This window comes from Parasteatoda tepidariorum, chromosome 6 (assembly GCF_982258835.1).
Source record: "Parasteatoda tepidariorum strain Cologne lab strain chromosome 6, Ptep-v5.0, whole genome shotgun sequence".
In the NCBI taxonomy this organism is placed as follows: Eukaryota; Metazoa; Arthropoda; class Arachnida; order Araneae; family Theridiidae; genus Parasteatoda; species Parasteatoda tepidariorum.
Genome location: NC_141760.1, coordinates 49,356,058 through 49,380,327, shown reverse-complemented (window position 1 = coordinate 49,380,327; position 24,270 = coordinate 49,356,058). Strand labels below are relative to the sequence as shown.

Below are 24,270 nucleotides of genomic sequence, written 5' to 3'. Positions count from 1 at the left end.
AAATCAGACACAAAAACGGACTCTCTGTGAATAAATATACTTGTTTTTCAACGGATTCGGATTTCTGATCCCCAAAATGTAGGTTTTTGTAAACATTTATTTTTTTTATCATTTTATTTAATAATAGTCTAAATAAAGTTTGAATTGTAAAGTATATAATTTCTTACTTCATTTTAAAAAATGCAATTTTGCATAAAAAAGAAGATATATCAGAAATCGGTCAATTAGCTGCTCAGAAATCGTATTTTCTAAATAAAATTTTTTAGGAACTATTAAACCGATTTCGCTTAGACTTCGTATTTTGCCATGTATAAATTTTTTATAATGATCTAAAAATTTGTATATCTTACAATTCAAAATTTTTTCGAATATTATGAAATAAAATAATAAGAAATTATAAATTATTCCAAATTTTTTGCTTGTTTTTTTGCATAGAACTATCTTAGGATAAACGAATTTTAAAATTGTGTGCAAAAACGTTTCATTTCTCTGAAAAAATTCACGAGATAATGTGAAATACGCAAAAAGTAAAATTAACATGAAGGGGTCTAAACTTTGGATTGCTCTCCTGTCCAAATTATGGGGACCATATTTCTCAGATTGCGGCTAACCCTTTATTTTGGGGCTCAGAAATCCAAATCCGTTGGGAAAAAAGGCATATTTATTCAAAGAAAATACCTTTTTGTGTCTGATTTTCTTTAAAATATCGTCTTCACTAAATTATTAGCATATTTGAGGTTGCCCCTGCGAAACATTAGGATTGAGTCCTAGAACGTGAAAATCTGTTTAATAGATAAAAAGTTATTCAGGATGGTCCATTTTTTTGTGCACTGTGCATAACTTTCATGATGAGACAAAAGATAATGTAAAGTACATCATGAAAGCTTTAATATTTAATAATTCATGATTTCTTTTAATGCAAGCTTTTGTTGCAATTATAATACAGTCGTATATATAATCCGAATAATAAATTATCATAATATCATGTTGCAATCATAATCATATTCTGTTGCATAAGCTGCATATTTGCTAATCAATAAGCTCTCTATTTGTATTTTTCCTATTAAATCCTTATTAGCCGTGTTTGCTTACCTGTAAGTATAATGCTGATAAGCAAATAAATAGCCAAAGCAATATTTGAATAGAGTTGGCCGAAGTTCTCCAGTAGACTTGATGTAATTTCTGTCAATATAAATCCAAATAGCTAAAAATAATTTTAAAAATGCACTTCAGGTTAATGTGTTCATAAAGAAGATAGGAAAGAAAAGAATAACAGTTTTTAACAAGAGAAAAATTAAAGAATTTTTTTAATTGAGAAAAAGTTCAGTTTACAATTTATCTGGTGGTTTTAATCTTAAAACAGCAGAAGTTTAAGTTCATTAAGTTTCATTCATTTAAGTTTTCATTTTAGACTAGCATAACTTAGTGAGAAAATAAGGATTTTCATTTGGATGGTAAAACGTATAATACTGAACACAGATGGCGTAAATCAGTGTCCGCTACCCCCAGGCCGCTGACCGGTGGCGGGCCATGGATCAAAAGTTGCCGAACAGCTTTAGGAACATTAAATTATTTATATTTTATTTAAAATGGTGCATTTCGCTCTGACTTCTATGGACGAGAGGTTGACTGGGAGCTGAAATGAAAATTTATCTGCGATAAACTTAAAACAAAAATCCGTCACCAAAAGCAGTACCCCTACAGCGCATGTAACAGTATTTTGTTTCAAAGGCATGTTTAAATACAATTAAATTAAAATTATTAAATCGAAACCATCTCATATGTTTCTTAAGATTAGCTTTCATTTTTGATACGTTTCTTCTGGCATTTAAACGGATTTTGATGCTTTTAATCTGATTTTCTTCAGTAGTGATTCGTTAGATTTCGATAAGTTTCTTTAGATAACTTACAACGCAAATTGTGCATACTTTTTCAATTTCGACAAAAGATGAAAAAAAAATAATTAGTGAAGGTAATCCTTGCAGAACACGCTGAATTCTGAAAGAAATAGATGGTGTTAGCAAATGGTTGTCATGATTTGATTGATTGATTTGGTTGATTGTTGATTAAGAAAAAAGGTAAAACTGTAACAATCTTTTGTTAAGCTACTCACCATTGTAGCTGAGTTAAGCAATGATGCACTAATTACTTCGGATTCTGGAAATGTTAATTCGATTCCATATTCTAAACCAACTGGTAGAAAACTTGTCAGGAAAAATCTAAAACAAAGCGTAAATAATTTTTGATACATTTAGTTTTTGGTACAAACTCTATAATTATCGTATTATACATCTATTTAAAAAATAAATTAATTACAGGAATAATAAAAAAAGAAATTTTTAGCAACAACATTCATAATGTGCACGTAAACAAATATTCAAATTTTAATAAAAATACATGTAAAGGTTGATAATGAAAAAATATAAAGAGTAAATGACGTTATTACTAAAATATTTTAGTACATAGGGTAAATGGGATCTTTATATTGATGTCTTAAGAGAAAGCTTTTTCACGAATTTCATCTATTTAAACCCTTAACTACATTTAATTTTTAAATTCGATTAGTTAACGATTGAAATTATTTAAATTCTATAAAAACCTTTGTTATTAAATTTTTATTAGCTTTTTTTAGTTTTTATTTATTTTTATTTATACGTTTTTAATATATTTTTAAAATCCATTTATACTATCAAAGTTTTCTTATTAATTAAAATAGGTTCAAAAATAGAAAAATAGGATTTTTTCCTACCTATACTGGTCAAATTTTCAAATGTTTAGACTGTTTATATTTCAATAAAACATGTTTTATTAAGATTTTAACTTGTTCTATTCGCAAGCATCATTATTATTTTTTAATTCTTATTTATCATTTTAAACAGTAGATCTAGAGAATGTTGTAAATTTGTTTTATTTTTATCCCATATCATAAGTGAATTAGTTTTGTTTTCATATCATATCATATCATATCATATCATATCATATCATATCATATCATATCATATCATATCATATCATATCATATCATATCATATCATATCATATCATATCATATCATATCATATCATATCATATCATTTTGTCTTATATTGTATAGTATGGTATTATATTGTATTGCATTATTTTGTAATATATCGTATCATATCATATTGTATTGCATTATATTGTATTATTGCATTACGTTGTATTATATCAGATCGTATTATATTGTATCGTACCATATTTTATCGTAATATAACGTATCATATCGTACATCACATCATATTTATTGTAAAAGAAAACAAAATAACTTTGGTTGTAGCTGGTCCTGATACGGATCAATCACAACTACAATCGTGTGCTCATAAATTTTGTGTAAACGGAAAAGCTTTAAAATTTGAATACTAGTGTGTTAAATTACTAATCGTTGTTTCCTTTAGAATTGTAGAAGCTTACATTAGAGCATACATTTTTCATTACTCATGAAAAATTATTCCAGTTATTGGAATTATGGTAATTTAGGCTTTCGTTATAAATAAATATAGCTTTATTGATTTTTAAATATTTAGCAATAAATTTATTGCATTTATGAAAATTTTCAAACTAAAAAAGGAGCTGAAATGGAAATTCTTACCCACATATTATGATAGTAAGAAACGTCACCCACAGTTTTTTGACGACCAGTAGAGAACAAAAAATAATCAACGTAATCAAGCTAGCGACGCAAATGCATAAAGCTGTTTCTCTAAAATACAAGTAGAAAAGCAGATACAGTATTTAAATAAATACAGATAGACAAACACACACACTTTAATAATCGAAAAAAATTTCTGCATATATTAGCATTTATTTGACCATTGTTTCCCTCATTTTTAAATCAAAATCCTCAGCTAAAGCTATAATTTGTAGTCAGTTTTATACCAGATCACTCACATGAAGAATTTTTGAAGAAAAATTATTTTGCAAAGAAAAATGTATTAAGCTAAAAACGAAGATCATCGATGGCTCAAGGCTTAAGATGTTGAAATGTTTTTGTGAAGAATTACAATTCTATCCCTGGCGACCGCTTGGAGCCCTCTAAACTTCAACTCGATAGGTATAAGTTTGTCGAGTGAGTTAAAGTGGTTAATGCGAAGTTTCAAAATGCTAAGCACATTGTCTCCATCATGTCGTTGGTCCCGAATTTATAGAGACTTAATTACCTCCTGGACTAAATGGGCAGTTGACTGCTCCAATAAGCCTGCCAAACATTAGTCAGTTGAAGGCTTTACTTTACTTATTTAATTTAATTTTTCTGCAGTTGAGTTTTATAATATGAATAGGTCTTTTGTGACGTAAAAAATATGTATCTGGGGTTGAAACAGACCTTATATTTTTAAAATACATTTATAACTCGGGTACTTCTTTTTGTGAAATTTCAGCTTAAAGTGATAAACAAGAAGCACTTCCTAGTTGCGATACATAATTAATAAAAAAAAACTTTTATTATATTATTACTAAACGCACCACTGTACCTATTAATGTTTCATGTTGCCCTGCTTGAAATATTGGTACACTTTGATCAATATCAGACATAAAGCGAATTTACTGCAACCTTAGTAAAGTATTATGTTTTATGTGCATTTTTAAAATGGATACGCCAATTAATTGATGGAAGCTCTATAATAACTTTATTAACGGGAAACTTTATTAACAAAATTAGAACACATTATGAACAAATGAGTCTTAATTTCTAGATAATAAACAGATCCATCCTTTCAATGTCTTACAAATTCACTTTACAATACATACTGTATTCGTAAATTAATCCTTCTTACACAGGATTGCCCGGTACTTTCTTGTTATTTCTAATGACATTTAGACAAGCCAAGTTCACCAACTATTGACTTTTTAGCGACTTTGGTCAGGAATGTGAGCCTTTTGTTTGACAAGAAATCACCACAAGGATAAAAGTACGTTTTAGCTCAGTACCCCACTGATAGATCATCACTCACTTCCTCAATTTAGACATAGATCTGAAGGGAAAGGAAATTTTCTTCAGACCACTCTACCTATGGTACTGATCAGCGTCAGAGCTTCGATTCCATAGATTTTACGAGCACGTTTGCTGCATGTACTCAGTGGGTCTTAAGGGAGTCGCAAATAGAACCCCAGCCACTCCGATCCGGAATCAGGAACCATTGGGCTACTACGGCCTTGATTGCCCGATATTATGGTCTCTTGAATAAAAGCATGGTTCAACTTAATAATGCCTTATTCAGGAGACAGTAGTTTTGTGGTTATCATGGTTCAACAATTTGCCTAAGAATGCTTTCTAAGATTAACTCAGAAATGCAGTTGTATTTTGCTAACTGAATGAAACAGATTAAAACAGACTGAAGATTAAGTTACATCAGCTGCAGATACATTGCTCATTTTTTGTATAAAATTAAATAACTATTATAGCGCAAGATAATTTTAATTTATTTTCATGCTAAATACATTTTTGCATTCATGTAAATATTTTATTTGAATTTATAACCTGTTCAACTTACTTAAATTTATGGGTATAATCAAGAATAGTTCCGGCAATCATTGACCCTATGAGTCCTGCGACAATAAAAAGTGTCCCCATCCAACCAATTTCAAGTTCTCGATGCTAAAATGCGAAAAGAAATGTTAATTTTTAAACACCGAGAGAAACAGTATGGTCAACACTATCAGAATATGGTAAAATTTACCGTGTTTTTGGCTCTATGGGAACACAACAAGCACTTTGATGATGATTTTGGTAAAAATGACAATGAAATATAATTTAATATTAAGTGATAAAATTTAAAGAATGGGGTTAAATCCTGTAATTTTATCACGATACCTTAAAGCAGAGGTCGCCAAAGTGGTCTATATAGACTTCCAGGGGTCTATTTAACAAAAGCGGGGGTCGATCTGAGACAGGGGAGCGAATGGGTGTCGATCCGAATCGGAAGGGTCGATTGTGCGTCGAAAAAAATAAAAACAGTCAATACGCAAATCAAACATACCTAATTAAGTATGTGAAATTTGCGAATTTTTTTTAATAATTGACTCAATATCAGTTTCTTTATAAAACATAAATTAATAAACGTATATTTATTGGGATGAAATAAGTATTTACGTACCACCGCGCAGTGGCACGAACTCAGCGCAGTTTATAAGTCGTATGCATATGTGCTCTTGTCCAAATGTCACGTGTGACGAGCATTGACGTTACAAATGCAAATATCATACGCAGTTTCAGCTATCTTTGCAAACTGTGTTGAATATTTGCAGTGTCATTATTAAAACTTTTATAGTTCTGGATAATTAGTTATTGTTTCGATAAAACCATTCGTTTGGTTTAGATATCAATTTTAATTATCAATGCACAAAAAAGAAGGTAAGCATTAATAATATGGATTAGTACAGCCCGCGACAAAACTATAGCACACTTTGTATTTTTTTACGAAAATTACAAAATTGGCCAATTTTGACGAAAATTAAAATTGACCAATTTTGAACCCAATATAGCGAACCTTGCAAAAAAACATCAGGCACACCCATCTCATTGATAATGTAGCAGTAAACCTTTAGTTACTTTACTTATGCATAATTACTTATTATTTAATAATAAGGTATTTTAATTTCAATATTAATATATTTTTCGTAAAACTATTGTTACACAATGTACTATTACTTTAATAAATGTTTAAAATCATAAAATAAATGTACAAACACAGTATCTAATAGAGTTTTATTTAAATTAACAGAAAATTACTTTTGTGGGGTTCGATGGAGATTTCGAAAAATTATGTAGGGGTCGATGATCAAAAAAGTTTGGCGTCCCCTGCCTTAGAGCATGACATAAAAACTAATTATTCGGTGACTTTGAAGTTTTTATTAAATGAGTGTATTAATAAGAGCTAATAATTTTGGAATCTTGAATTTCTGGTAAACATTTACCGTAGGAAAAGAAAAATAACCAAATGAATGATTGAAGTACCGTAAATTGGAGTACTGGTCTTCTTAAGAAAAATTTGTTTTATTTTATTATTTTTTTTTTACCAGAAATGCAATTATCACACAGTACAGTAATTTTGCTAGGATTGTTTTTCTTCGTGTAGATATCACTTAGTCATTTAAATAGTTTACGGAGCGAATTGTAAGTGAGGTTAAAATAAAACATTTTGTACAAACAATATGTATCTATACTATGCTTTAGATATAAATGCAGAGTTAATTATGCACGAAAAAACGTATACAGGATGTTCCGTAAAGACTGCTTTTAATATGTAATTCTAAAATCCTTATGAATAGTAAAGCAAAACATTATACATACGTAAGGAGCGAATTACTATTTAATCAAGGAAAAAAAACTTCTATTAATATCTGACAAGTCATAGTGCAGGAATATAGACTCAAAAACAAATTATTGGAAACACCACCAATTAAACAACCTCCAATTAAACATGTTTTGATGTTCATTACTTTCGCATTTTTCTACTGCAATTTGTCAGATTTTAATCACGTTTTTCTTTTTTCACGTTTAAATATTAATTTGTGATTCTCTTACGCATACTTTTTTGTTTTTAGTTTTGACAGAAATTCTGAAAACGAATATTAAGGATGGTCTTTAAAAAACGCCCGGTATATATTTCAATATAAGCTACCGGAAGGATAACCCACAGAATATGAAGATAGACTATTAATATGAACAGTGATCTTATAAAAATATGCATTGATCCTAAACAATGCAACTTCAAAAGCCTCTACGGTATGAGAATACCAGTTGCATAACTTAAAACTTAAGCTAGAATTTTTCTAAATTACATTCTTAAAGTCGTAAAATCAATTACTCATTAAAAATGGCTCATTAATAAAGAAAGTTATGCTTAGTCAAAGCAAAGTGCACAAAAACATTAACAGTAATTAAAAAAATATGAAATTCGAAAGTATTCAGTACATGAAGCTCAAATTTTTGTGTTCAGCGGAAATTTACAAGAAAAACTGTAAAAAAAAGCAATTTCCACTTTGAATTTTCATAAAAATTGTAAAATTAAGAACTCAATTTTTTTAATTTTTGAAACATTCCTAAACTACTGCTAAAAACTAACTTCAAAAACTTACAGGAAAATATCGCAGAACTAAATTATTTAATACAGTAGTGATAGCAAAATAGGTTCCAACCATTAGTCCTAAAAGAAAAAAGAATTAAATTAGAATGAATTTTTAAAAACTACTCATTTTAAATCTAACTAAACAATTTAGAGAAGTTGCTTGAAACAATTGAAAAATATATTGACATCTTTAATCGTGATCTTTGACATTAAGACGAATTTCGACTCAGACTTTTAGGACAAGGTTTTAGAAGGTATTTGTATGATTTCTTATTTTATTTTTGTAGCATCTTTTATTATAATATTTATTTCTATTCCTTGCCATTTAAAAAATCTAAATATATGTTTCGTTAATTCTTGGGCGACCTACAAAAACCTAACTAACATCTTTTTAGATTGATAAATGAAATGTATTTATTTATAAATTAAACAATGAGATTTATACTGTAATAAGTAAACAAATGAACAAACAAGCAAGCAAGCAAGCAAGCAAGCAAGCAAGCAAGCAAGCAAGCAAGCAAGCAAACAAACAAACAAACAAACAAACAAATAAATAAATTAATTAATAAAAATTTCTATTTACCATACATCACAAAGAGCATAATGAAGTTCAGACTTTTGAACATTCCAATCACTGTTTTGAGGTGGGAATGTGTTACTTGTTTTTTTACCTGATGCAGATTTGGTGGATATTTAGGGGAGTCCTGGAATGCTGTAAGTGTTATAGAAAATTTATTCTACACATGAAAGTTACCTTAATAATAATAATAATAATAATAATAATAATAATAATAATATATATATATATAGAATCCTAGAATTATTGGAATGAAACAAGGATTTTTCATAGTTCGTTTATCTAAAAATAATTCCTTCAAAAATAATTTTTAATAATTATCATTGTTTCTTATCATTGTATTTATAACAATTGTAAAATAGTAATAGTAGTATTTTACATTGCAGTAGAGTTTCACAATGGGCTATCTGCGATGGTCTGGGAAACAAATCTGAGGATGATCCGAAGACACGCTATCAGAATTTTGCTCCTTTGCTGTGGGAATTTCTCATCCTGTTTGGTATTGTTTGCACGAAGTCGAGAACATTTCTGTAGAACAATTTAACGAAAACAGATACTGCACACATTCATAGGTTAATCAAAGTGATCAAATACCCGTTTAGTAACCGTAACCATTGATGCTTGACTTCGGTTATCTTCAGAAAACCGTGATTTACGAATATTCCACTTGAAAAAAGTTTGAATCGTAAAGCATTTTGCGAATTTTTTTATTATTACAAAGCATGCAATTTTAAATAACAACGTGCAAATTTGAGAAATGAAATTCTTGAGAAATGAAATTTTAAAATTTCCTTTCGTAATTTTAAAGTTTTAAAGCTTCATCGTTAAAAATATTGTTTATAACTTAAACATAATTTTAAAATTTCATCACCCTAAAACTATTAGACTAATTTCGTTCAAATTTTGCATTTGAGATTACACACTTTAAAATGATATAAAAAATTTTCACATTACAACTCAATCTCGAGATCAAAAGAGAATTTATTCAACATATATACATGTTAGTAGTATTTTCCACTTCTCTTTAGATTAAATATTATATTTTTATCTTTTATTATCCAAATAAAGTAAATTTCAAATAAAAGATGTTAAGTTAAAACTACTTACTGAAGACTACTAGAAAAAGCCAAAAAACATTGACGGATGTAAGAATAGTGGTGACTGTAGTTTTTTCTTGTTGTATCAAAGCTTTATCAGAACAATTGTTAGAAATCATCAAGGGAGAAAATAGATAGCCGGCAGCAACACCCAACTAAAAAATGAAAAACAGGTAACGATTGTATTTATATACAGAAAAACATTGCAATATATTGATAGATGTATAAAAGAAGTTTTGTAGAACAGTGAAACAGCCATTTTGGTGAAGGAACATTAGCATTCTAGCTTAGAGGCGTATTGACATAAAACAAGTGGCAAGCCATATTTAACTTTTCAAGTTAGATTTTTTTGGTGCATACCAGTTGAAGATCTGATTGGATGAAGCTTCTACAGTGAATTTGAGTTCATTTCAATTTAGAAATTGATTTTGGATTTATTTTAATGAATTTGAGTAAATTAGCTTTGGAGTTAATTACTTGAGTAAGAAAATGAAAATTGCGAGTTGCCCTAATTTCCAGTAAGTATTTCGTAAGCTATTGTAACTATGTATTACGTAAACTATTAAAAATTCCGGTAAAATTGCCATACTGTATGGTAATGCCATTTCTGATAAAAAAAATCAATAATTCTGGTTTTGAAATCCAAAATATACGGCATTTAAACCATTCGCATTGTAGTTTTTCCGCCTGTACGGTTACCATTTACCGAAAATTCGGCTTTTAAAAAAAAATTGTTCTTATTACCACACATTTAGTATAAATCTCAACATTAAAAATTAAGTTTAACCGAATAAAAATTGAAAAAATTGCCTTTTTTTTATTCTTCCATAGAGCAAGAAACTTTGTTTCTCAGCGTATAAAACCTCAATGTTTATTTAAAGTATGCGTGGTTTAAAATTCAAACTCTTGGTGTAATGCTGGGATAGCCTGGTTGGTAGGGTGTTCGGCACATGGTCAAGGAGTCGTGAGATCTATCCCCACCCGCCGAAGACTCCCCGTGTAGTAATTGGTCACGAGTTCACGTTAAATCTGTCGTGTCACGAAGTCCTCCATGTTCACATGACTAATCATACCTCTGGGGTACTGAATTGGAGATTGATTGTTCTCTGGTTCAGGTAAAGATTACGATCTGAGGATAAATAAATGGTTGCCTGAAAGGGTCCTCTATATAAACGGGTGTGACTTGCGTGTGGCTGAAATCATATTCTTGACCATAGATGGTGCCAAAACGCACCCTTTGCCTTAAATTCGCTTGGTTTCACTAGGCAGGTTTCCTGGTATTGGGCATTAGAAACAAAAACTCTCTTGGTGCTCGAGTATGGTGGCAAAAGCAGCACTTACTAAAGTTGCAGTCACCTCTTTGTCTCTAAATTAACATTTCAACCCTTCCTCTACTCCAAAAATACGCATAGACTGATATTTCACACCTTCATGCATTGAGATCTCCAAAATTTAATGACTTGACAAAACAAATGGAAGTTGTATAATAAAATAAAATCATTCCCAGAGAAATCTCAATTTTTCTTTGTAGTTACTAACTTTTTCTTTTAATTTATACAAATAACAATTTATATTTTACAAATATGAGTTAGAGAGTAGACATAGACTTGGTAAATGTTTATTCCCAAGAAGGCCTCGATAATTATGGAGGTAATAAAATGAACAAGAAAAAAGGTTATGAATCTTTGGAGCAGTGAAAAATTATTATATTATGGATGAAAGATATCTTAAATTCTTAAATCTTTAGGTTATAGGATACAATGGGATAAAAAAGTTGGCACAAATAATTTTCAGGAAAAAATAAAAATCCAAGACATTTTATTTATTTATTTAATTTAATGCAGCTAGATTATTGTAACCTTGCTTTGCATGTCTCATTTAAAGTAAAAACCGGTTTAAAAATTTTATCTAAATCAATAAAATTTTATAAACTATTCAAATTAGTATTACGCTAGAGTTGGTTAATAATACATTATGTAGACGAGCATTTTTCATGTTTTTCCTTTGGATAACGTAACACATAAATATATTTATTTCAACAACTATGTTCTTGAGAAATCAGAATTGCAACAACGAGATTTCTGAGTCAATATTTTTTTATTGTGCATGCCAGGAAAGTATAAGCTGTCAAATAAACGATTTTCATTGCTTCCTCTGTGGTTTATAGAAATAGTTTATTCGCGATGAATTCAAGAAACTAAATATTATTATTCATATAAATGTATTTTTAACCAGTGAATTTACAACGCATTATTGTCTTAACTGAAAAGGTTAAGAGACATAAGATATAAGATTTCCTTTTTTTATATTTATTTTTTTTTATTTTTGGAAGGCACATTCCAAGGGCGTCATTCTTATGTTCGAATAGATGATAAAAAATATAATCAATGGATAGTAAAGCTATGAAGGGAAAAAAAGGAAAACTCTGTCAATATTTAAGTATCATAAACGAAAAATGTACAAAATAAAAATAAAAAAGCAAATTATGCTTCATGTCATTATATTTTTAACGGCAAAAAGTTCTTCTATTATATAAAATGATACAATAAATTGGTTAATAAAAATTGGTTGGAAATTTTTTATTCAGCAATAAAAAATTTCTAATGCATTTACCGACGCTTAAAAGGAAAATATTTCTTTTCAAATATTTAAAAAATTTGAAATGTAAGCAAAAATAATATTGTAATAGATAAAATAAATTTGTTTTATATTGATTTTTTTTAAATTATTGTTTTTAAAATTGTTTTTATATTACGAACAATGATAAGAGAAAGGTGTGATAAGGCAAAAAAAAATTCACTTGATATTGTTCTATTTTGTCGAATTTTATCTACCTTAATGGTATTTATGAGTCAAAAATGCTTTTCAATTCCCAATATTAGTTCACTCTCTTCCTATATACGTTTACAGATCTTGTTCATATTTTCAGTCATTAATAAAATACTTTTCATTCATCCACTCTAGTTCAAATACACTTTTTTAAGCTTGTAATGAATGGCACTTAATGTTAATGTCATTTTTTCAAATATTAATTCATTAATTAAATTTAATTAATTAATTTCAGTTTTACAGGAGAGAAAAAATTTCTCTTACATAAGATATGTAGCAGAATATAAATTTAGGAATAAATACCGTCAGTGGGGAAGCGTGTAGAAAAAAATTACTTTTTCAGACTCTTTTTTTTATTCTGGGTTCTAGTTTGAGTTAAGGTGGGAACAAAATGGAAAATGAAACACGAGAATAAATTAATGAGAAAGATGGAAAGTGTGAGAGAGAGAGAGATATAGAATTTTGCCTCACAAACGGACAATCATATTAATTGTAATTATTTAATAAAAAGTAACCAAAATAAAATTTTTAATTCTTTGATTCATATAATAAAATTTAATTCTTTACTGTCCTAAGTAGGAATTAATTTTTTTTACATTACTTGCTTATGATTTTAAGATAGATACATAAAATAAATAAATAATTTTAAAAAAATAACTATTTTACTTCTTTTATTTAAGTTAAGAAGCTTATTTTAGTTTAGAAATATCGCCATATTTTAAGGATAATACACTGTAAAAAAGTTTGGTATCTAGTTATTATTTTGGGTTTTGAGATAAACTAAATATATTTTTAGAACAGAACTGTAGCTATCCAGTGTAGAACTGTAGCACACAGTACAGAAGTAAAGCAGAATGTAATGAAGTGCATGTAAGTACAGAATTCTAGCAGAAAATTGCACAAAATTTAAAAAATGGTAATTGTTTGAAAGAATAAGTGCGAGTATATTACTGAAAATGTGATTTTTTTTAAAATGAAATATATTTGCAATGAAGCCATTAAACTGATTCTAATGGTCATGAGAATATGTGCTGTCAGTAAAATAGTGAACAAACAAAGGATAAATAAATAAAACTGTAGCAGCGAAAAATCAAATAAAAGTATAATTTTAGTTTACCTCAACAACAAAAATGTATCAAGTACATTCGTCAAATGCAACAGCAAAAATACGCCAAACTTTTTTACAGTGTAACAGGAGAGAAATGATTTTTTATTCACTGAGAAAAAAATTTGGTCAACAGTACGAGAATATTGTGAAATTTATCGTGTTTCGGGCTCTAATGGTACACCAAAATGCTCCGCAATTTTTTAAAAAAAAAAACAATTTGATAATGATTTTGGTAAAATTAATCATTAATTATGGTAATTTCACCAGAATTTGTTTTTTTATATTTCATAGGATGTTATTTTATTTGTTGCGTTTTTTAATCTTTTATAGCAATTTATCAATAAAAATGCATTAATGAAAATTTTTTCTCGTAAATATGTATCAGGATTTGTGTGATACAATAAAATGTATAGGAGTTGTACTCTTACGCATAACTTTCTAGTAATTTTTAAATTGATTAGCTCTTCAATTTTTTTTTGGCAGTTTTCTTTAAGGTTAATTTTCAAGGTATTCAAAGCAATGTTATGTAACATAGATAAAGTGTCGTTTATTAATTAATTAGTGAAGTTGAGCATGAAATTAATTACCATATAAAGTTAACGGACATTTCTTTCTGGAATCTGTTAATTTAAAATGTAATCAAGTAATTGTGTTTAAAGTTTTCACTCAATAATTATAATGTGCGATAAATGTTTTTCAAGAATTTATAACTATATTTAACATATGTCTCAACTTCTTTAGAATAGTAAACGCTAACGCATGGTTTGAGATCCATAAGCACTAATTACGAAAATAATAAAATAAAAAAATCAAATTAACATAAAATTTAATTGGAGCATCTCTGGAATTTGCTCATTTTAAGAAACTAATGTAATGTGATTTAAGGTGTTTACACGAAGTTTATGTAAATTTACGAAATTCAAGTAATTTATTTTTTACAATAGTTCATGATAACATTTAACACGAAACGATGCAGAACTAGTAAGGTCAATTTTGATTTGGTTTGGTTTATGTTTAGAGATTGAGAAACTTTATGCACGGAAATAATAAAATTGAGAGCAATGAAAAAATAAACTAAAATAGGTATGATCTCGTTTTTAAGTGGACTTAGTGGAGTAATCTATTTTTTTCATATCCTGAAAAATATAGAGTAATTTTATTGAAGTTTGCAATTATGTACATGAAACCTCCTAACCTTTTCCATTTTTGATATGATAATAATATTATTTTAAACTTTTATGTTCATTTAAAAAACGTGATTTATAAAAATGTTTTTATTATTTTCTTCATTTTAGTTTATGTCGGAAAGAGATCGAAATTATGATTAGAGATAAATTCTATCGGGCTGGTTAAGGGCAAGATATTTTGCTTATACTTCTTAGAAAACAACTAGAACGTGTAAAGTCCTCCGACTCAGATCCCTAGTTGAAATTTGAGCACTCCAGCTGCTACGAAAGTGGTTAAAATTTTGATTACAAGTTTTGCATTTTACACTGCAAAAGCCTAGAGTTACGGTTAAGTATGGTATTAAAATAAGACATTTCAATAGAGATGTCTAAGATGACGCCATTTCACTCATCTGTCCTTTGAAAATTCATCAATGATCAATCAGTTATAAATGTAACTAACAGGGTTACGTTTGTATTGGGATCAGAATACGAATTGTTCAACGGGATTAAGGCAAACGGAAATTGATGGCATTGATGGTGAAGTACTGATCGAGTTCAGCTTCTGACTTGCACAACTTAGTAACTTTCGTTTTGAAACTTTGAATAGTTAGCCCAAATTTTAGATATTATAACAGCAAAAAATAGATCATAAAAAATGGAGAATTAATTATTGTAAGGTACCTGATTCCCAAATACTCCAGCAGCACATGCTCTAGAAAGCTCATTTGCTGGGAACCATGTCGCTGCTAAGAATGGAGGAACAGCTAACACTAAGAGATTAGACATGGATCCAAATATTGTACTGACTAAAATGTAAGCAAAATTTTCAGGTGATAGTCCCGTGAACTGTAAAACACAAGCTGAAAGGAAAATGACAATAAAGTTAACAATTGAAAGAGAATGTATTCTTGTTATTACAGTATTTTAATCAGTTCCGAGTACTAAAATTTTTGAAATTGGACTCTTATATTTAGGGTAGAAACAAGAAAAGGAAAACTCCCTAAAGTGTCATGAGGTTACGAGTAGCAAGTAAATTGCAAGTTGGGCCTACTCTCCAAAAGCCCATACGGTAAAATGAGTGTTGCAAGGACAGTTCACATACTCTGCGATTAGCACCGTGATTTAGTTGGTGGCTAATTTAATCAAACGTTTGTCGTCACTGCTACGTACAATACGGCTCTCTACGAACAATCGTGCTTACAGTTTCAACATTCACCGTGCTCCTTGAAATATATTGTTATTTGTTAATTGATGTTTGCCCAATCGATAGTTTTTTCCTGACCATTCCTGAATTCTTGATATACTCTGGACACCGCTGACTTAGAAAATTCTAGTTCTATAACGATTTTGGAAATAGAATGACTTAGGCGTCCAGCGCCTACAATAAGTCCAAGATCAAATGCGTATAATTCAAAAGTTTTATTCATGCTGTGACCTTGAAACAACTGTAATAACAGTCGCAGTACTAACTGCATATGCAGTTACTACAGAGCTTTTTCACTTTCGCATAAATGAGGCTTAGCGTTGCATAGTTTAAATAGCATTTTCTATCCCTAAATCCGCTTCCTTTCTCTGTGGTTTTAAAGTCGGTAAACGGATCTGTTTACTCTCATTTTACCACATGAGCTTCATAGTCTCCACTTGTAAATTTTGCTAACTCTAATTCAATGACATTAGAGTGCACATTGTTTTTAAAAAATTAGGTTTACGTTTAAAAGATAAAAGTATTCTGATTTTCATTGCATTTTCATGCATGAAATATATCAAAAGGTTTTAAGGAGAATTCTCTAACTTTTAAGAGTAAAGAATAGATAATATATTGCTGTAATTTTTAATGAAGTTTTCAATGACTCCTTTTACAGCATTTTAATTATATCAATTGGCGCCTGTTTCAGTTCATATTGCGGAATTGCTTCCATCTACATTTTCAGAAACAATGAAACAGACAATGGTGTAAGCTTGTAACTATCTTACTAAGGTTGTGAATTAAACCACGTTTCCATTCAGTCAAAGTTCTGTATGATCAAGATTAAAATTTACACTAATTTGGTTGAACGTAGTTTAAGTTTCAGTAGTTTTAGTTATGGTTTCTGCGTATTTGAGGGATATTATTATTCATCACGAAACCCACAATACGGTTAAAGAATCCTTTTATAGCATTTTAGTTATATCAATTAGTACCTGTTTCAGTTCACATTGCAGAATTGCTTCCATCTACATTTTCAGAAGCAATGAAACAGACTATGATGTAAGTTTGTTGCAATCTTACTAAGGTGCTAAATTAAACTATGTTTCCATTCAGCCATAGTACTGTGTAATCAAGCTTAAAACTTACACTAATTTTGTCAAACGTAGTTTCATATTAAAGCATATTTGAGCAATATTATGATTCATCACGAATCCCATGATACGGTTTAAGTTTGTTGCAATCTTACTAAGGTGTTAAATTGATCTCCGTTTATTATATTATATTAACGAACAAGACTTGTTTCGATGCAAATTCTTAGTTTCGATCTAAATTTAACGTTCATTTTATTTAGGTTCCTATTGCGTTCTTTTAATTATTTTATTTTATCACTGGCATTGAAAAGCAAAAATACAATTTTGATTTGTCGTTATCAATATTCAAACACGAACCAAACCTAGAAGATAATGAGGTGACTTCTAGATTAAGTGTTGGAATAAACTCTACTTAGTGAAGGTTGTTTTGATGTAACTAACCAGCATTCGGATTACATGGGGAGGAAAACCTCTTACGGTTAGCACTAAGACTGGGCTATAAATCGATGCATCGCGAAATATCGATTTAATGCATATATCGGCAGACCGATATAATGACTTTCGTTTTAGGCGATGCATCAGAAATTTGATTTAAGCTGCGGAGAGTGACTCTCGTTTTAGGCGATGCATCAGAAATCTGATTTAAGCCGTCATATAAGACAACGCTCGCAGTTTAACGATAAAACAATTTAACATATGAGAATCCTTGTCTACGCTAACGCTGCCAGCACGCTGAAGAACGAAGATTTAACGAAAAGTGAATTGAAACAGAACTCTTGGTTTCGTGCGAGGATCAGCGTTGAAATAGAACGCTATGCATAGTTTCTTTATGCACCATTTTTGAAGATTATTTTCAGAACTTTTATTGAAGAACTTTTCTTGAAGATTATTTTCAGCTGGACTTACGTTATTTTGTGATTGCTGCGCACTTTATTTGGTCGGGATTTGACGTTTCTTGCAAATTATTTTCTGTGAGACTTTTGCTACTTAGCGATCGTTTTATTGCGCATTATTTTGTCATTTTCTTCTTTTTTTTGTTTGACGGGATTTAACGATTCTTGTCAATTATTTTTAGTAGATCTACTGTTACATGGCGATCGTTGCGCAATCACTGTTATCTTGAATTTTCGTTCTGAACTATTAATGAAAAGAAAATATGAATATAAAAAAATTCATCATTGTTTATTTATTTTTTTATTGTTTTTTATTTTTAGCGATACAATTTAATACGGGTATTTTGTATTTAACTTTATTATTAAAAGTTAGTTTTTTTTAAAAAATTTATTTAATGCGCGTAAGTATAATAATTTGATAGAATTTGATTGTTTTCAAAACAAATAAATCTTCAGTCGCTTTTAATTATAAAAAAATTTGGCTGTTAGTTAAAACAAATATTTTTTTAATTGAATAAAAAGTTAAGCAATGTTTTGACGCTTTTTAATAATTTGACAATAGTACTTAAAAGTATTTTTTCTTTATTTTTCTTAAAATTCTCTCAATACTTGTTTGTTTCATAATTTGTTAGACAGTCATTATCATTTTTAAGCAAATAAATCTTGAGTCGATTTTATTTTTAAAGAAGAAAATAACAATAAATAAGTAAAAAACTTGAATTTATTTTTACATTCATTAAGTATAGAATTGGATTATTAGTTAATACAACTTTATTATTTTAAATAAGTAAAATTAAAGAAGGTCTAAGAATGCTTCAAAAGCACGGTTTTTTTCAACAAATAATTTAAAAAATGTTTTACTAAGGAGAACATTTTTTTAGGTTTTTTTTCTTTTATTTTTTAATGCATGTATTTAAAATATTTTGTTAGTTTTATTTTTAAACCAAGATTATTTAGATTTATTTTTAACCAATAAATCTTAAATCATTTTAAATTATAAAAAAAATTAAAATAAAGCTTGGGTTTGTTTTTACTTAAGACATTTTGTTTTGCAATCGATTTATTCCTTTTATTTATTTTTGATAAAGATCCTGATTGATAATTTTTGAACATGTGCTAAATCGCGATACATCGCTATGTCTAACAGACGATGTATAACGATATAAAATCTCTTACATCGCCCAGTTCTAGTTAACACAATGGCAAGGACATTCTTTTTCGTAATCTGTTTATCGCTGGAAATATTTTAAAAACGAATTCTGAGATCTGTGAGAGTCATGAGAAGTTTCCGAATAAACCAGCTATAGCAGGAACTATATTTTATAATGAATATTTTAATTACATATTAGCTAGTCCCGTAGTGGACTGATCATTAAGACACGTTTCTCAGCAGATCACCGAAGTCAAGCATCACTGGCTGCGGTCAGTGTGCGGATGGGTGACCCACTTGGATCAGTCTGAGTAGGGACCGAGGGTGTGCGGTATTGGTCCTCGTTAAACTGTGCTACCGTAAAGTGCTCGACTTCTCGCGCAGATCGTTGGGCTACCGAAGCGGGGGTGCCATCCCTTCTGCAGAGGATCAAAATTGTGATGGCATGTCTTCGGATCATCCTCAGGGATGTTTCCCAGACCGTCGCCAATAGCCCATTGTGCTGCTTTAGTGCTACGTAAATGAGCTACAACAACAACAACAACATATTAGCTAAGTATAATTAGTGATTTTCAGCATTTAAAATAAGTGGACTGATATCTCAGGTATTTTTAAAGGTACTTTAAAAAATTTATTATAAAATTTAATTGCGAAAATATTCTTACCTGCAGTATTGCTCAACGCTCCAGCTATCACAGTCCATCTCAGACCTACATAATTCATGCAGTACGAGGCGGGAAATACAAGAATCACGTAACCGAGAAAGAAAATATTAGCAGTCCAATTCAGTGTGCTTGTTGATATGTCATAGTAACAAATGTTCACATCTGCAATGGAGACATATTGAGGAAATATCATTCCACACAGCACTGAAAGAAAACTGAAAACAAAAAGCATCCAGTAACGTCTTCTGTAAACTTTTATTACAGGCTCTTCCTGTTTTGAATGAGGATTTGTTCCATTAGCAAGGGTCGTTGTTGAGATCGGCAAGTCATAGGAATTTTTCCTTTCAGGCATTTTGATTGAAAAAACTGTAGTCTTTCTTACTTCGGATAACTGTGACTAAAGTATCTTTATAATTTCCGTTTTATCTAAAATGAAAGAAACACTATGTTTATAATTGAAACCCTATATAGGATGAATAACATGGTAGGAAATTTTATTTCTGCGGAACCCGAGAAGACTGATATTCAAGGAACTCTCATAAATTTGATTTTGACTGCACCATCCCAGAGGCAAATCTTACTGTTGAAAAATTAAAATTTTTCCCTTTGTTAGGGTATGTTACCCATCTTTTCTATGAAACCTCACACGAATTCCCAGTGGTATCTTAGTTGGGGTGCCAACCGGACTGTGTAGAAGTCAGGGAACTGGCCTTGCATCAGGAAGGTTCTGGGTTCGAATCCCGGGCAACGCATGGATGTTCTTTCCTTCTCTGTTCTATCTGTCTTTACTGTGAGAGCAACGTTGGCTCACCTGATATGGTGCCCATGAAAGAGTGGCCAACAAATCTGCCCTTCAGATGCCTGTATTGATGAAAGGTCATTCCCCAGGTGGGCATAGGAAGAAAAAAATCTTCCTTTGAGTTAAATGAGATCACACAGGATTTAAAGTTTGTTAAAACTATCAAACTATTGATGAGAGTGAAAAATTAAAATTAAGAAAAATAAATGCCTCGTTAGGATTTATGCCGTCCATATCCTTCCTGGTAACAAACTTGACCTATGAATCATAACCATCCATCAAACAACAATCTTAATTGGTGATTTTAATGGTCATTCAAAAAGATGGGGCTACCAAAGATTTGAGTGATGCTGGACAAGAACTTGAAGATATCTTTTATTTTGCCCCTCTTGAACTTATACCTCACCCTACAATAATGAAAGAGACACTCTCTTAATATTTTTTTTAATTTCTTAAGAAATAGTTTAAGATGACTATTTAGCAATTTTAAAAGTTCTTAATTCATACTTTGCAATAAAGTTCAAAGCTCTCAGAGGTTTGAGAGACCGACGATAAACTACGAAAGTAAACAAGTTGAACACCCTGTACTAGAAAATCAAGCAATAAATTTGCAACTTGTATAGATTACTTTGATTCTTATTTGCAACAACTGCATAGTAAATCCAGATTAAATACTTATGGAGATATGAACATTTTCATTAAAAAAAACAAATTTTCTGTCCCATATATTTTAGTTTAACTTCAAAATTAATTAAAAAAATTATTGCTTTAAAATTTGAGTAACAAAAATGCACAAGATATGAGTATTTATAGTTGTTCTTTTATGCTGTGAATGCGCCGGAAAAAATTTAAAATTATTTTTTCATAATTTTATAGTGAATCGTATTTAACAACTAATGGAAAAAGTCTGATTTAAAAATCGTAAAGACTTAAAAAGTTTCAAGCAATTTTCTAAGCAGTTTTTGTACTGTTGAAAGGAAAGTTCAAAATGATAAGGAAATTAAATAATAGATAATTACATGATAATAGATAATTATAAAATAATAATAGATAATTACATGATAAAATTTGGGGAAAACCCTTATCATTTTCAGCTTTCGAATGAAATTTGCAAAAAATGCTTAGAAAACTGCTTGAAACTTTTTACTCTTTTAAGATATTTTAAATCAGATTTTTTTTCATTAGTTGCAAAATACGATTGACAACAAAATAGTGAGAAAAAAAACTTTTTTTCGCGCATGCGCAGTATAGAAGAACTACTATAAATACTCATATCTTGCGTTTCTTCTATCATTGTAGGGTATTGTATATCGTAATGAAGACCCACAAGCATATATCCATTATAATGGTGTTTGTATTACTTCCGGGGAGAATAAAGAGATTTAATTTCAAGCACTGAGAAAAAAGTATGCTAAATGGCTACAAGAATACTGTAAAATTTAAGCCCTAAGGAAACTCCAAAAAGCAAGGTAATTTTAACCGAAGAGCTTTGGGAATGATTTTGGCCAAATTAACATATATAACAAACAAATAGGATTTTATACTCTGTGATAAAACTTAGTAATTTTATAATGAGCCTTCCAGCATGGCATAAAAACCATTTATTTGGTAAAATTTACTTTTCAGTTTTGTATTATTTACTAAATGTGTGGGAATAAAAACTATTATTTTGAAAACCGAAATTTCGGGAAAATCATTACCACATGAACGGAAAATTACCCAAAACAATGGTTTAAATACCGTCTATTTTGGTTTATTAATCTTAATTTTTTTCTTCCGGAAATGTCATTTCCATACAGTTTAGTACTTTTACTTCTGCCAGAATCGTTTTCGACAGTACGGAGGATACATACAGTACGGCGGGCATAGTGAATAAAAGCAAAATTAATAATTTTTACATTTATTAAGAATTTAAATAGAATAAATGTTCAAAAATAATACAAATATTAGGCGTCTGAACCAAATAAAAGAAAGGTAAATACTTACATTTTGAAGTTTTGCTCAATAGGAGTGAAATGGGAATCGTTGTTAGAGTCAAATTATCGCTTAATTATTTCTTTTCGATTTTTCGCTGTTTGCTCTTTTACTAATCAATTTCTGACTCATATGTCTCCGAATGTAGTGAATTGAATTCCAGGTGATTTTTTTAGTTGATATAACTGACGAAAATCGTGAACTAAGGGATTTTTATTTTATGAAAAATTATTGTAGTTAGTTTAAATAGTACAAGTTTAATTAGTTTAAAATCGGATTTTTAAAATTGCTTTCGTATTTGTTCAAAAATTTTCAATTCCTCATATAGTTAAGATAAAGCAGAAAAATAGGACACCTGAATCTTTATCAGTTTGAGAGACACATAGTAGTTGTATTAAACTGCATACTTTAATTTTATATATTATTTTTTCAAATTATAAAGATAATTACGAATTTATTCTAGTAAAAGCAGTTATAGTTCGATTAATTTTAGCTGTAAAAATTATCTATTAATTTGAAATACGTAATAGAAATTATTATAATTATAATTAAAAACGCTAAACAGTATTGTAATTTCTTATTCATTTGATGTATTCATACAAAAAGAAAAAAAATGTTACTTAAAAGTTTTTGAGAACTATAAAAGCACGATATAAAGTAATAAAAACTTAGTCACTTAGTTGATTTTGCACATTTGTAAAAAAATTTACAGTATCGTTAGATGATTCATGAATTTTAAAGTGATAAATCACAAACAAAACTTTGGATTAACTTATGCCTCTCTGATATCATTAAAAACTGATTTGTTAATTTTTTTTATCTATATTTTAAACTAAAAGCATTAGAAAAATTCATGGAAAAATTTAGAATGATATTAATATTCTACATATAATATTCTACACATAAATTTAATGATCAAAAGCCGGATGATAAGAACACAGTATAATGTAAGAAAAAAAAAACTTACTTAACACCTTTCGAGTAATAGCAGGCTTCATTTTCAGCAATATATGATTGTGCGTTACTTATTTTTTTTTGTTCTTTTCTTTCAATAACATCTTAGACAAAAATCACGAGAAGGCACAGTAACAAAATATCGAACAATATTTAAGCTATATTTATCTTCTTCAAATAAAATTAATATGCTTTTAAGTTTTAGTGTTTTAGACATAAAATCCATCGATTTCTTTACGGATATATGGAGTAAATAAATAAAAAAGAAAAAATGATGTCGCATAAAACAAAAAATTCGGACTATTTTTCAAACAGTTGTTCGTTATGACATAACATTGAGAAGCAATAAATGGTGACATTTAACCTTGTAAAGGATCAACTACTTTTTATCAAATGCTTTTCAAAATGGGTTATTTAGAAAAACAATTTTTTTTTGTCTATAATTTTCTAATTTAGTAAAAAAATTGAATTATAACTTTACAAAGCTTTGTTGATGTAATTTTTTTTAAATGGTTGAACAAAAAAAAAAAAAAAAAAAGAAGAATTGCTTTATAAAGAATTATCGCTCGAAAATTTCTACATTTCTACACATGTTTATAAAATAAGACTTACACAACAAAGTTTTAAAGAAGACACGAAAAGCTTTTGAGGCCAGATATTACAGCTGAGTGTTATTTCATGTAAATAC

General features: G+C 29.2%; 1 protein-coding gene across 1 annotated transcript in view; it reads right to left on the bottom strand.

Annotated features, from left to right (window-relative positions):
• LOC107447685 (choline/ethanolamine transporter FLVCR2) overlaps nt 1-23,908 on the bottom strand; it is a 29,049-nt gene extending 5,141 nt beyond the window's left edge. Inside the window, exons 1-10 of the mRNA XM_043054369.3 lie at nt 23,596-23,908; nt 19,856-20,281; nt 15,549-15,727; nt 9,772-9,916; nt 8,671-8,799; nt 8,098-8,165; nt 5,511-5,614; nt 3,611-3,721; nt 2,114-2,219; nt 1,093-1,204 (exon numbers count right to left, since the gene is read on the bottom strand). Coding sequence (XP_042910303.2) covers nt 1,093-1,204; nt 2,114-2,219; nt 3,611-3,721; nt 5,511-5,614; nt 8,098-8,165; nt 8,671-8,799; nt 9,772-9,916; nt 15,549-15,727; nt 19,856-20,207 — 1,306 coding nt within the window. The 5' untranslated portion in view covers nt 20,208-20,281; nt 23,596-23,908. The remainder of the gene's footprint in view (nt 1-1,092; nt 1,205-2,113; nt 2,220-3,610; nt 3,722-5,510; nt 5,615-8,097; nt 8,166-8,670; nt 8,800-9,771; nt 9,917-15,548; nt 15,728-19,855; nt 20,282-23,595) is intronic.
• Nucleotides 23,909-24,270: the final 362 nt, after the last annotated feature.